The sequence below is a fragment of the Spinacia oleracea genome, chromosome 2 (genome assembly GCF_020520425.1).
Source record: "Spinacia oleracea cultivar Varoflay chromosome 2, BTI_SOV_V1, whole genome shotgun sequence".
Taxonomy (NCBI): Eukaryota; Viridiplantae; Streptophyta; class Magnoliopsida; order Caryophyllales; family Amaranthaceae; genus Spinacia; species Spinacia oleracea.
The window spans coordinates 66,278,069-66,291,557 of record NC_079488.1 but is presented as its reverse complement, the minus strand read 5'-3'; the positions used below and the strand labels follow the sequence as shown (position 1 = coordinate 66,291,557).

At 38.4% G+C, this 13,489-nt stretch overlaps 1 protein-coding gene across 1 annotated transcript; it reads left to right on the top strand.

Moving 5' to 3' along the window:
• The first annotated feature begins 10,676 nt into the window (after positions 1–10,676).
• On the top strand, positions 10,677–13,240 carry LOC110779253 (F-box/FBD/LRR-repeat protein At1g13570-like). Its single transcript, XM_021983784.2, has 4 exons — positions 10,677–10,930; positions 11,260–12,215; positions 12,367–12,525; positions 12,791–13,240. The coding sequence occupies exons 2-4, from the start codon at positions 11,349–11,351 to the stop codon at positions 13,058–13,060; spliced, it is 1,296 nt and encodes a 431-aa protein (XP_021839476.1). The 5' UTR covers positions 10,677–10,930; positions 11,260–11,348; the 3' UTR covers positions 13,061–13,240.
• Positions 13,241–13,489: the final 249 nt, after the last annotated feature.

The following is a 13,489-nucleotide window of genomic DNA, read 5'->3' as shown; positions in this document are numbered from 1 at the left end:
CCTCTACTTGGTTCACCGACACGTTCAGGTCCGTCTTGATTATCGTAGCTTAGACAATCGATCAAGATACTTTGCTTTTGGGAAGAACTCACTTTGGAGGCACAGAGAGAATTAGGGTTCTCTGTGTCTCTAGGGTTTGAGTAATGAATTGTGTGTTGTGTTGGAAAATTGGTTAGAAGGTTATTTACATAACCTTACTAACCGACCAAGCCATAAGGCAAGGCCGGCTAGCAAGCCCGCGCAGCATCACACGGACACGCACAGCGAGCTGGGTCGTGGGTCGCGCTGCTGCTGCTGTGTCGTGGTCTTGGCCCGCGCGCGCACACAGCTGCTCGGCCATGGGCCAGCGCTGCTGTGTCACCTTGCTTTCTTGCCTAGCGCGCACGCCCATGGGCCTTGAGTGCTTCGTGCACTCGGCTCGTGGGCCGCTCCTCGTATCCGCGTTTAATATATTTCCGACATATTATTTATCGTTTCGTATACGACGAATCACCGTTGTACGATACGATTTATTCATTTCGCCTAGCTTACGAATATTCGCGATACGATATACGATTTCGATGCAAGGTCGTATCAAATAATACGTTTTCCAAACTAATTCCCGAAAAGCTATTAAATGAATTTCCGATTCAGTTAATCCGTTGATCTGTTACGTGTCATTGGTGTGACCTTGTAAGTTCAGTCAAGAGTAAGCTGTGAGTTCAATATCCATTAGAACTCACTGATCGGAAGCATTGCTCCAGCTATCTGTTCTGATCACTTGATCTCACTGAATTAATTGTTCGCAATTAATCTGAACCTTGGTATTAGACTTAATGCATCTTGGGTGAAGGACATATTTCCTTCAATCTCCCACTTGCCATTCAGACAAGTGTGCATCCACATTCCTTTGTCACTTAGTGTTACTTACTGAACATAAGGTAAGATCCAAGCCATCCTTATTAGGTCCAGAAGTGTTTCTCGGATTATAGAGTTCAACTGTCAAACTTTTGCAGAAGGTTAAGCCTAACCATTCTGAGCATGACCATGCATTTTACAGTATCTAACTCTCTGAGAGGCCTTGTTACACAACAACACCATATCCTATCAAGGATAAGAGGACAATCCAGTATTGCAATCTATGAACACTCACTTTGATTCATAGTATGCCCAATAACTGCTTTTATAGCCTCCTTTTACGGTGCGACGTTTAGCTAGTATCAAAGCGAACTAATTCTCAAACGAGCAGACATAATCGCTCATGTTCTCAGGAACGGTTTCTAATCACCATTAATGAGAACTACCTATGACATGACTTTAATCTCTTAAAGTGTTCTCATGGCCAATCCGATACAAGATCCAATAAGTATCTATGCAAAAGATTCTGACATCCAGTCACTCTAGTTCAAAAAACAGAACTAAGTAATCTACTTGCAATCCAATCTTCATTAGTCATTGGTCGTCCACCTTTCAATGACTTGGATTAGGGATCCTTTGTGACTTCAATATTCAAGTTCACTTATGGGTGTTTCTTTGTCGAAGAATCCATCTTGACATCCCATTTGAATGATTTGAATCACATGGACTTATCATTTAATTCTAAACCACAATTAAATGAATATGAAATAAATAAATTTCAGAAATATGAAATGGTTAAACCAATTGTTTTAAACATACATCTAACAGATGTTCCAAAACAATACTTAGAAAATCAAAGCCATTCTCCAACAAGCTTGATTCCCATGGTTGCTACATGTGCGTTGTGTTTCACTTGTGGCAACGGTTTAGTCAATGGATCCGCGATGTTGTCGTCAGTTCCAACCTTGCAAATCTCGATTTCTTTTCTTTCAACGATCTCTCGAAGTATGTGATATCGCCGCAGTACGTGCTTGGACTTCTGGTGGCCCCTAGGCTCCTTTTCCTGGGCAATGGCTCCGCTATTATCGCAATACAAAGCCATTGGTCCTTTACACCAAGTTCTTCGATGAACTTCCGAATCCAAACAGCTTCCTTTGCTGCTTCTGAGGCAGCAATGTACTCGGCTTCAGTTGTAGAATCCGCAATAGTGCTTTGCTTAGCACTTTTCCAGCTTACTGCTCCGCCGTTGAGGCAAAACACAAACCCAGACTGTGATCTGAAATCATCTCTGTCGGTTTGAAAGCTTGTGTCCGTATAGCCCTTAACAATCAACTCATCTGTACCACCATAAACCAGAAACTGATCCTTAGTCCTTTTCAGGTACTTTAGGATGTTCTTGGTAGCAGTCCAATGCGCCTCACCTGGTTCTGACTGGTACCTGCTCGTTGCACTGAGTGCGAACGAAGCATCCGGCCTTGTAAAAATCATAGCATACATGATGGATCCAATAGTCAAAGCGTATGGAATTCCAATCATCTTTCTACGCTCATCAAATGTTTTGGGACACTGATTCTTGCTTAGATATGTGCCATGTGACATGGGTAGATGGCCTCTCTTGGCTTCCATCATATTGAACCTCGCTAGCACTTTGTCAATGTAAGTGCTTTGGCTTAGTCCAATCATCCTCTTAGATCTATCTCTATAGATCTTGATGCCCAATATGTACTGTGCCTCTCCTAAGTCCTTCATTGAGAAACACTTTCCAAGCCAAGTCTTTACAGACTCCAACATAGGAATGTCGTTTCCAATAAGCAGTATGTCATCAACATACAAGACTAGGAATCCAATTTTACTCCCACTAACCTTCTTGTATACACAAGATTCGTCCTGATTCTTGATGAAGCCAAACTTATTGACTGCTTCATCAAATCGTTTATTCCAACTCCTTGATGTCTGCTTTAGTCCGTAGATGGACTTCTTAAGCTTGCATACCTTTCCTTGGTTCTTTTGATCGACAAAACCCTCCGGCTGTGTCATAAACACAGTCTCTTCAAGAACACCATTGAAGAAGGCAGTTTTGACATCCATTTGCCATATTTCATAGTCATGAAAAGCGGCAATCGCAAGGATTATCCGAATAGACTTAAGCATCGCGACTTGAGAAAAGTTTTCATCGTAGTCAATGCCGTGAACTTGCCTGTAACCTTTTACTACCAATCTATCTTTGTATATGTATACAATTCCATCTTTGTCTTTCTTCAATTTGAAGACCCATTTGCATCCGATAGGTGTGAACCCATCCGGCAAATCAACCAGCAAATCCCAGAGTTGATTTTCAGACATGGAGTCTATTTCAGATTGCATGGCCTCTAACCATTTAATGGAGCTTGGGCTCGTCATAGCTTGCTTGTAAGTCATAGGTTCATCACTATCCAATATGAAAACGTCTAAGTTTTCAGTCAAGAGGACGCCTGTCCATCTGTCCGGCTGAAAAATAGTTCTACTTGACCTACGAGGGCAACAACGTTTTGAGGAACTACTCCCACTGGCTCTTCTAAAGACCTTGGAGGTTCATCAACTTGAACTGCTTCTAAAGAGTTCTGAGTTCGTTGTTCGTCTCGAATCTCTTCGAGGTCTATTATTCTCCCACTTGTCAATTTGGAAATATGATTTCTTTCCAAAACGACACTGTCACGAGCAATGAAAACCTTGTTGTCTGACTTGTTGTAGAAATAATACCCCATAGTTTCTTTTGGATACCCAACAAAGAAACATTTGTCAGATTTAGGTTGTAGCTTGTCCGAAATTAATCGCTTGACATATGCTTCGCAACCCCAAATCTTCAGAAAATACAACTTTGGAAGTTTCCCAGTCCATAATTCGTATGGAGTCTTTTCAACAGCTTTTGACGGAGCACGATTCAGTGTGAGTGCTGCAGTTTTCAACGCATGTCCCCAGAACTGTAAAGGAAGTTCGGCCTGACCCATCATTGACCTGACCATATCGAGTAAGGTCCTGTTTCTCCGTTCCGACACTCCATTCCATTGAGGTGTCCCCGGAGCAATCAATTCAGAAAGAATACCGCATTCTTTTAGATGGTCATCAAACTCGTGGCTAAGATATTCACCTCCTCGATCTGATCTTAGAGCTTTGATTTTCTTGCCACGTTGATTCTCTACTTCATTTTGAAATTCTCGGAATTTCTCAAACGATTCAGACTTGTGCTTCATTAAGTAAATATAGCCATATCTACTAAAGTCGTCCGTAAACGTTATGAAATAGCTGAACTCACCTCTAGCTTTCGTACTCATAGGCCCACATACGTCTGTATGTATTAGCCCTAGTAGTTCGCTTGCTCTTTCTCCTACCTTTGAGAAAGGTTGCTTTGTCATTTTGCCAAGTAAACAAGATTCGCATTGATCAATCTTCTCTAAGTCGAATGATTCTAGAATTCCTTTCCGTTGAAGTAATTCCATGCGCTTTATGTTTATATGGCCTAATCGACAATGCCACAGAAATGTGAGATCCGAATCACCAGTTTTAGCCCTTTTGGTATTTATGTTATAAATGTGTTTGCCTGTATCTAGCACATAAAGACCGTTTTCTTGTTGTGCTGAACCATAAAACATTCCATTCAAAGAAAAAGAACAACTATTGTCTTTAAATTGAAAACTAAAACCTTTAGAATCCAAACTTGAAACGGAAATGATGTTCTTGGTGATACTAGGAACATAGTAACAGTTTTCTAGTTCCAAAACAAAACCACTAGGCAAAGAAATAAAATAAGATCCTACGGCTAATGCAGCAATCCGTGCTCCGTTTCCCACACGTAGATCCATCTCGCCTTTATCAAGCTTTATACTTTTTCCTTAGTCCCTGCGAATTGGAACATAAGTGTGAGCCACAACCAGTATCTAATACCCAAGAAGTAGAATTAGCAAGATTACAATGTATAACATACATACCTGAAGGAGAAGCAACATTTCCGTCCTTCTTCTCTTCCTTTAGTTTGGGGCAATCTCGCTTGTAATGACCAATTTCATTACAATTGAAGCATTGTGATGTAGAAGGAGAAGCATTCCTCTTCATCTTGCTCTTGGAAGGCGCCATATGCCCTCCGGGAGTGGACGAAGATGCAGCCTTGCTTTTCTTCCCCTTGCCTACTTTCTTGAATTTAGTGCACCTCACATTCAAACGGTCTTGATTGAACTTAAGGATTTTCTCGCATTTCACGAGTACTTCCACAAGTTCACAGAATGTGCTCTCTTTCTGATGAAAGAGATAGTGCATCTTAAAACCCTCATAATCCTTATGAAGAGAATTCAGCACTAGTGCAATAGCTATCGATCACTCTTTGATGGAACCACCAAGTCTCTCAATTGTGAAAAATAATCCAGACATCATATCCACATGAGACCGAATTGATGTGTTTTTTTCCATCTTGACAGAGTAAATGCGCCTTTGTGCCTCCAGAAGTTCGATTTCTAGGCACGACTTGCGTGTGGTTATGAGCTTGAGATCGCTCATCGAATTAGCCAATTCGTCAGCCCCATTGCCACCAGTTTGGCACAAGGGTCAAAAACCCGCTCACTTATCCTCGAGGCTACTTAGGAGAGCTTGAGGTTCAAAAGTAATGAACCTCCCTCTCCAACTCTCAGGGATAGACTTAAGGATGAACTCCGTTACAAGGTACTTGTGTAGTGCCCAACTTCTGTACCTTTCAGGAGTCATGCCTCGCGCATCATAGCTAGGAAAAGGTTGTTCAATGACATAGTGTATTCCATTAACTTTCAAAACTTCGACAAGTTTACCTTTCCATTCAAGAAAATTAGTCAAGTCTAGCTCGACATCCAGAATTTCGGCTGATATGATTGTTGTTATGTTTGCGACCATTTTGATTACTACAATCGAAAAGAATTTGCAATAAATAACCATTCATATAATTCAATAACTTTGAAATAAAAGCAAACATGCAATCATTAAAGCTATTAAAACATTTCATTCATGCAAAAGCAAAAACATGGTCCAAAATGAATGAAACGATTCCAAGACCCCAAAAGTCCTAAATCCTTAAGCAGCTTTAGCATGTCTTAAGTAGTTTAAGATTTTAGGTAAGCAAAACCTATTGCTAGTAATCTCCAAATTACTCTTGGTTAATAAATTAATGCCATAATTTATCCCATTGCCACAACTTAATGTCATTGTTGTTTGACTTGAAACCACAATCAACGTGCTCCTTTAGGACGCCTTACCACCTAAGTCAACTAAAATAGCACCTCGCTTTAGCGTAAACCTACTATCTTAGATCCCTAAATTTTTGTAAGTGCTTGATTTGGAAGGCAATTTTAAACTCAGTATTACTTTGGACCTAGTTGTTTCTATGTTGGTTCGATTATTTAGTGAACTTAATCTAATCGAGTCATATGAAACAACCTATTCATGCAAATCATACATACATTCATACATTCACGCATAATATATATATATATATATATATATATATATATATATATATATATATATATATATATATAGAAGTGCATAAATAAATGGTGATCTAGTATGGCCCAAAACATCTTGTCTTGAAGCATCCAATCTTCATCACCTCCTTGTTAGCTTGGCATCGTCTTGAATCTTCGTTCAAATGCTAACTTAAAGTTCTAAACTTAGAAATACTTGAAAATAATAAATTACATCAAAATTTCCATGGTACGTATACCATATTTAAAACTTTACATTCAAAGATAGAACGGTACGCAGACCGTATATACGTTCATACTAGTCACTTGGAGTACCTGCATTACATAAAATATACATTCTATGCATTCACCCATTCGTGTGCTAAAACGAATGGCCCATATAAATATGCAAGTATTTACGTGAATTAATTAAAATTCACGTTCACATAAACGCGTCCTAAAAGATTAATCAATTTCCAAATTATTAATCCTTAGACTTTATTCTAATTAAAATTGAATTTAATTAAAATAATGCGACCTACGAAAATAATTAAAATAATTATTTCATTTTAATTTCATTTAGTGGCTCCCTACTCAAACCAATAATTATTCCGGATAATTAATTATGAAATATTAAATTAAAACTCGCGGCCCGGCCCAAGCAAATAAAATATTAAATTAAATATCCCGTTAGCCCAAGTTAATGCAAATATATGAAACCCAACGAAATAAACAATTTTCAACGAAAAAATTCCGATTACGTAGTTGGGCTTGGCTTGCGCCCAGCCCAATCCCTTGCGTGTGGCCTACGAGGCGCACGAGCAAGCTCGCACACCCCCAGGCCTTCGCGTGCGCGCGTGCCCGCAGCTATCGCTGCCCCTGCGCTGCGTCGTTTTGCCTTCGTGCGCTGGACGTCGCATGGCCTTGTGCCTTGCTTCGTCGCAGCCCCCGCAAGCAATCGCCTGCCCCTTCCCTCGCCCAGCGTGCACGAGGCACGCAACACGCTTGCTGCTGCCCGTGTCGCTGCGGCTCGGCCAACGCATAGCAGCCCCTTATGGCTCGACGAGCCATACGCCCACCACACTTGTGTTCGTGCCTTTGGTTCGTGATACGGACCAACTCAATTAAAATTAAATTTAATTTCACGAACTTGCATTAATTTTATTTTTTAAAAAGTTACGATTTTTATTTTCGAAAAACAACGATTTTTAACGATTTAATAAACTCCAACGACAATCCAATTTCGTAAAATTATTAAATCAAGGCTAACATTATTCAAACTTTTAAGAACGAACGAATCAAAATTAAAAATTTGATCTTTTAAATAACAAAATCCGAAGCTTTAAATCGTTCATTAACATTTAAATTTCAGATTTTTTAATAATTAGGTTTAAGTGCGATTAAAATTAACGAAACCATTCAAAATTTTAATCCAATAATTTTTAAAATTAGCCACTGACCCATGAAATTATATCCCCTTTCCCAATTAACCGAATTATTAAACCAAAATTAATTAAAATTAAATTAGGGTTTCAAATTTTACGAATTGGGGAAAGGCAAAATTGGGGTTTATACTTATCGGAAAAATATGAAATTTTTACCATAGATAAAAAATATACCCAGCAAAATTTTTCCAAAATTTCAAGCAATTCCGAATAGTTTAGATTGACCTTTTAATTGAATTACTTCCCGACACTTTTAATTTTTAATGAAAAATTAACAAAAACGCCCAAAAATCGACACTTCGAGGCCTGTTTTTGCAATTCCGTTCTCATGAGTTGATCTTAGAAAATCCTTTTCAATCAGATTAGGGTTTTAAAACTCGAAAAAAACGAATATTTTTTATTTCGGACCTGATTATTACGCAATTCATCCAATAATTCGCAAAAATTCCGAAATTTCAACAAAAAATTCAAAATTTTCGACAGATGCAAAAACAATAAATCATGCTAATTCATGCTTTGAATACATAAGGCTCATGATACCACTGTTGGGGAATACAGTTAAACATAATAACATGTGCGGAAACAATCCCCAAAGCCAGGAAGCATGTATAAAGCACAGATTAAGCAGACTTACGTTTGATGCGTGTTTTCCACGAATTGTCAACGAACACGAACTTAGAACTCCACTTGTCGTTCCTCTACTTGGTTCACCGACACGTTCAGATCCGTCTTGATGATCGTAGCTTAGACAATCGATCAAGATACTTTGCTTTTGGGAAGAACTCACTTTGGAGGCACAGAGAGAATTAGGGTTCTCTGTGTCTCTAGGGTTTGAGTAATGAATTGTGTGTTGTGTTGGAAAATTGGTTAGAAGGTTATTTACATAACCTTACTAACCGACCAAGCCATAAGGCAAGGCCGGCTAGCAAGCCCGCGCAGCATCACACAGACACGCACAGCGAGCTGGGTCGTGGGCCGCGCTGCTGCTGCTGTGTCGTGGTCTTGGCCCGCGCGCGCACACAGCTTCTTGGCCATGGGCCAGCGCTGCTGTGTCGCCTAGCTTGCTTGCCTAGCGCACGCGCCCATGGGCCTTGAGTGCTTCGTGCACTCGGCTCGTGGGCCGCTCCTCGTATCCGCGTTTAATATATTTCCGATATATTATTTATCGTTTCGTATACGACGAATCACCGTCGTACGATACGATTTATTCGTTTCGCCTAGCTTACGAATATTCGCGATACGATATACGATTCCGATGCAAGGTCGTATCGTATAATACGTTTTCCAAACTAATTCCCGAAAAGCTATTAAATGAATTTCCGATTCATTTAATCCGTTGATCTGTTACGTGTCATTGGTGTGACCTTGTAGGTTCAGTCAAGAGTAAGCTGTGAGTTCAATATCCATTAGAACTCACTGATCGGAAGCATTGCTCCAGCTAGCTGTTCCGATCACTTGATCTCACTGAATTAATTGTTCGCAATTAATCTGAACCTTGGTATTAGACTTAATGCACCTTGGGTGAAGGACATATTTCCTTCAGTTGTGTGCCATAACATGCTGTACTATCTCAAATTGACCTCCATCATTCAGTTTTGCTTTGATTAAAGCATTACAACCTGTCCTAGTTATTGCAACTCTTCTTGGTTTTCTTTTCTGTTTTTTAACAGAAGTAATTTCCTCTGTTAGTAGACCTTGAAGTTCATCTTTCTCCTGTTTTTGGTCTTTTTTCAACACAGTGTTTCTTTTTCCATCTGCTGAACACAGAAACAACTTTGTTGTGACCTGTGTAGTTCCAACTTTTAGTACTTGTTTTGCTTTCCTTACACTGAAACCTACACCAGCCGCATGTTGGAAATACAAATCATATATTTCTGTATGACTTGCCCTAGTTTCTCCAACTAACCAACCATAGATTTCTTCACCATTATTTGTTGCCTTGGTCATACTCTCTGCAATTAGTTCAATTATTGTGTAAATAAGTAACTGTGCTACCAACTTACAATAGTATGTTATATACAAAACTAACCTATTATCCATTTAAATACTATAGTCCATCACTTTAAATACATACAGTAACCTTTTATTATTTCGTAGTTACCTTTATGCAATTAAAACGCCAATAAACAAGGTATAAAACTCAGAAACTAGATATAGTGACACTTTATCGCAACATAGTAGTGTTTAACTTCAAGGTAAAAATTATGGACATATAATGATAATCAAGTTACTCTACACTAATAGCATAGTTTACACAAATCGCAAAATTAACTCAGCGAAGAAAATAAACTCACAGATCACATAATTATATGTTTACACAAATAAAAAATCGCAATAATCAATTTCGTTTTTGTATACGTACCTTCGGTGATTGCAGAAGCATAATTCAAGACTAGGTCATCTTCAACCTCTTTGTGCACTTCATCTTCATGAACTGCAACATGAATTTACAATATAATGTATGAAATTCTGTTTAAAAAATAGCATAGTTTGATAAATTTGTTGTTGCATAATTGATTACCTTCATTATGAATGTGTAAATTTGCACTTGATTCGGATTCATAAATCGATTTGTTAAGATCAATTTGTATGATTTCTGATGATTGATTATCAACGACTTCAGAAATTTCCATTGATGTTATTCGATTTGCTGTAACGAGAGGAGAGAGAATTTCATAAATTTTGCAGGAGAGAGCTCGCGAGTTGCTGTAGGATTATGGAGGAGAGGCAGAGTGCAGAGGTGAGGGTTTTACTTTCGCGTTTTTCTTTCGCGTTTTTCTTTCATGAAGGAGAAGACAACGGGGAATCAAATATGTAGCGCACAATTGTTTGGCACGTGTGGGCCTTGGGTCCACAGTAAATTTATGGTGGACCAGGTCCACACAAGAATTTTCCCGTTTTATTAAATTAACAGTAAATAACGGTACCTTACATTTGAAGAAGAACAAAACTTATGAAATTGCCCAGTTTTAAGTTCGGTTCATTCCGTCCTCGAGAACAGAGCTTGCTTAATTTGGGAAACGTTGGGCGTAATTTGAAATCAATCCTCAAGTCAACTCCCTCCAAATGTGCCAGAGTAGGCGTCAAAACTAGTGAAGATGAAAGCTGCAAACACGGGATATCTCAGGCGAAGCAGTCGACGGCGATCTGGTCGAATCCCTGTATACAATCTGTAGATAATTTATTCAGGTAAGATACGAATCCAATTAGTATCAATTGAAAATTTTCTGAAGAGAAACGAAACGAAACCCTAAATTGAATTGCATTATGTTTTTTTTCTTGTGAAGATGAAGTTATATCTAGATTTGAATCCCAACCACTAATTGGAATAATTCTGGCTTGATTGTTAGGCGGAATTATATTTTGAAGAAATTTGTGTTGATTGCTGGCAAAATTTTGTTTGGTAATATAGGGCATAAAATTGTGTTATTGTTGGCAGAATATTGTTTGGTTAGATTGTCATGAAATTTGGGTTGATTTTTGGTTTTTTGTTTGAATTCGATGTGGAACGTATGCAGATAACACGATGGCTACATTTCCAGTGGCCTGTCATTTCGCTCAGGAATGAAGCTACCTTTCTAGTGATTCAATCTCTCAGCAGTGTCCAATGGCTTCTTCCAAAATTTCTAGGCACCTTACTGATGAATCTAATCAAGATTTAATCAGTAATCTACCTAGTATCGCGATTGAAAAAATTCTTAAACGCTTGCCAATTAGAATGGCAGCTAGGATGAGCGTGTTATCAACAAAATGGAAGGATATTTGGTTGTCTCATAGGCACCTTGTCTTTAATGCAACGTTCTGGGAAGACGTGAGAGGAGGAAACATTATGCAAAGTAACTATGGAGCACTAGTTGCAGAAAAAGTCAGCAGAATTGTTAGCAATATACTCTTCCATCACAATGGCCCTTTACACAAATTCTATTTTTGTATTCCATGGTATGCGAAAGGAGCTTGCATCAATCTCAGTCAATGGTTATCTTTTCTTTCAAGGATTTGTGTCAAAAAGATAGTTCTTTCACATTGGCATGACCGCATCACCATTCCTTCTTATATTTTCGTATGCAAAGAGTTGGTGAAGTTGAGACTCGGGCATTTTGTTTTGAATCCTCCACCTCGTGACTTCAAGGGCTTTGCTAATCTTTGGAGTCTTGAGCTAGTCGATATCCAATTCAAGTATGATATGTTTGGGACTTTGATTGCAAGTTGTCCTAGGCTAAAAGTGTTAAGGCTCGAGGATTGCACTGGCTTAGATCATGTTATTATCGATGTACCTAGTCTTGAAAGCTTAATTATCAAGGGCGTATTGTGTTATCTGAGTTTCAAAAATATTGTACGGCTTAATAACATCTCACTTTGTTTAGACAATAAGATTGAGAATCCTGAAGGTAAGGTAGTAGCACTTGACTCCATCACGGATCTTGCAACTTCATGTGAACTTCAATACCTTCAGTTTGGGGGCCGTTTCTGTGAGGTAAAAACCCCATTGCTTTTCTAATATTGCTTGACAGTTGACACTGAAGGAAAATTATATGGTTTTTCTTTCTGTTTTACTTTTCTACATATTGTTTTGATCATTTATATACTTAAATTCAATCTAATCTCCTTTTGGCTTGTTATGCAAGTTCTTGGCTGCAGGTGGTGTTGAAAAATCGTTTCCTCTGGTTTTTAACCACCTTCATAAGCTTTGTTTGACAAAACTAAACTTTGGCCACACAGATGTATATCGTTTTGTTTTTGGCATGATTCAGAGTTGTCCTCACGTTAAGGATCTTGAAATTTCAGTGAGTATATCTGTCTGTATATTGTTTTTTTAACAATTTACTTGTTAATATGCCTGCCAACTTTATTTTCTAAACAGAAAAATATGTTTCTTTCGTTCTGTTTTTGAAAATTGACACTAAGCATGTACTGATAATTAGCAGTGAATAACGATAATCATCTAGTATCCTTATGAACTACGGAGTAGAATGTTGGAAATTTTCTTAGCCTGAATGAAGGCTTCTATGATTTTTTTTACTCAAAACTAACTGTGTTCTTTTTCCGCAGGTGGAATCAACCATAGATGTCCCTAAGCACAAAATTGACTGGAATGACAACTACAAGTTGAGCCATCTTACTAGAGTGAAGTTTACAGGCGTTACAGGATCAAGTGCAGAGCTAAAATTCATTGAGTACGTGCTTGCTATTTCGGTAGAACTAGAAATTTTTCTCTTTAGGTGTGGACATCTTGATGCCACTTCTGAGCTAAAGGTGTCAAGAAATCTGTTGCGGCTCCGGAGAGCATCAACAAAGGCACAACTTGTTTGTTTAGAGTAATACAAGTTCTAAGGATAGTCTTTTGAGTTCTGGTTATTGCTGATTACTTGTTAACTTGGTAACTTTGGTAATGTAGTTTTCCTTCAATTTTCTTGACTGATAAAAAACACAAATATCAGAAACAAATTACAGCTCTGAATACAATATTATATGACAACATGAATGTCAACTTACTTTGCACGATTACCAATATCTACTTCTACGATACACTCATTACAGAGTCACGATTCATTAGTGTACTGAACACATTCAAAACCCAAATAACACACAATAGAATTACAAGAAGTGGAATATAGAATATGGTACTTTTCAAATACTTCATCTGAAGATTCTATACAATGAAATCAGAGATCCTGAGATCCAACCAGGGTCACTGCTAAGCCGCTCTTCATCACAGAAACTAGATACAGCTTAACAGGCAAGATAATG

What these genes read in the sequence shown, in the direction of transcription:
- LOC110779253 (XM_021983784.2), top strand. Translation starts at nt 11,349, where the DNA reads ATGGCTTCTTCCAAAATTTCTAGGCACCTTACTGATGAATCTAATCAA. An exon ending in TTGGGGGCCGTTTCTGTGAG is followed by an intron (nt 12,216 to 12,366) that starts GTAAAAACCCCA and finishes TTGTTATGCAAG; the next exon opens with TTCTTGGCTGCAGGTGGTGT. An exon ending in TTAAGGATCTTGAAATTTCA is followed by an intron (nt 12,526 to 12,790) that starts GTGAGTATATCT and finishes CTTTTTCCGCAG; the next exon opens with GTGGAATCAACCATAGATGT.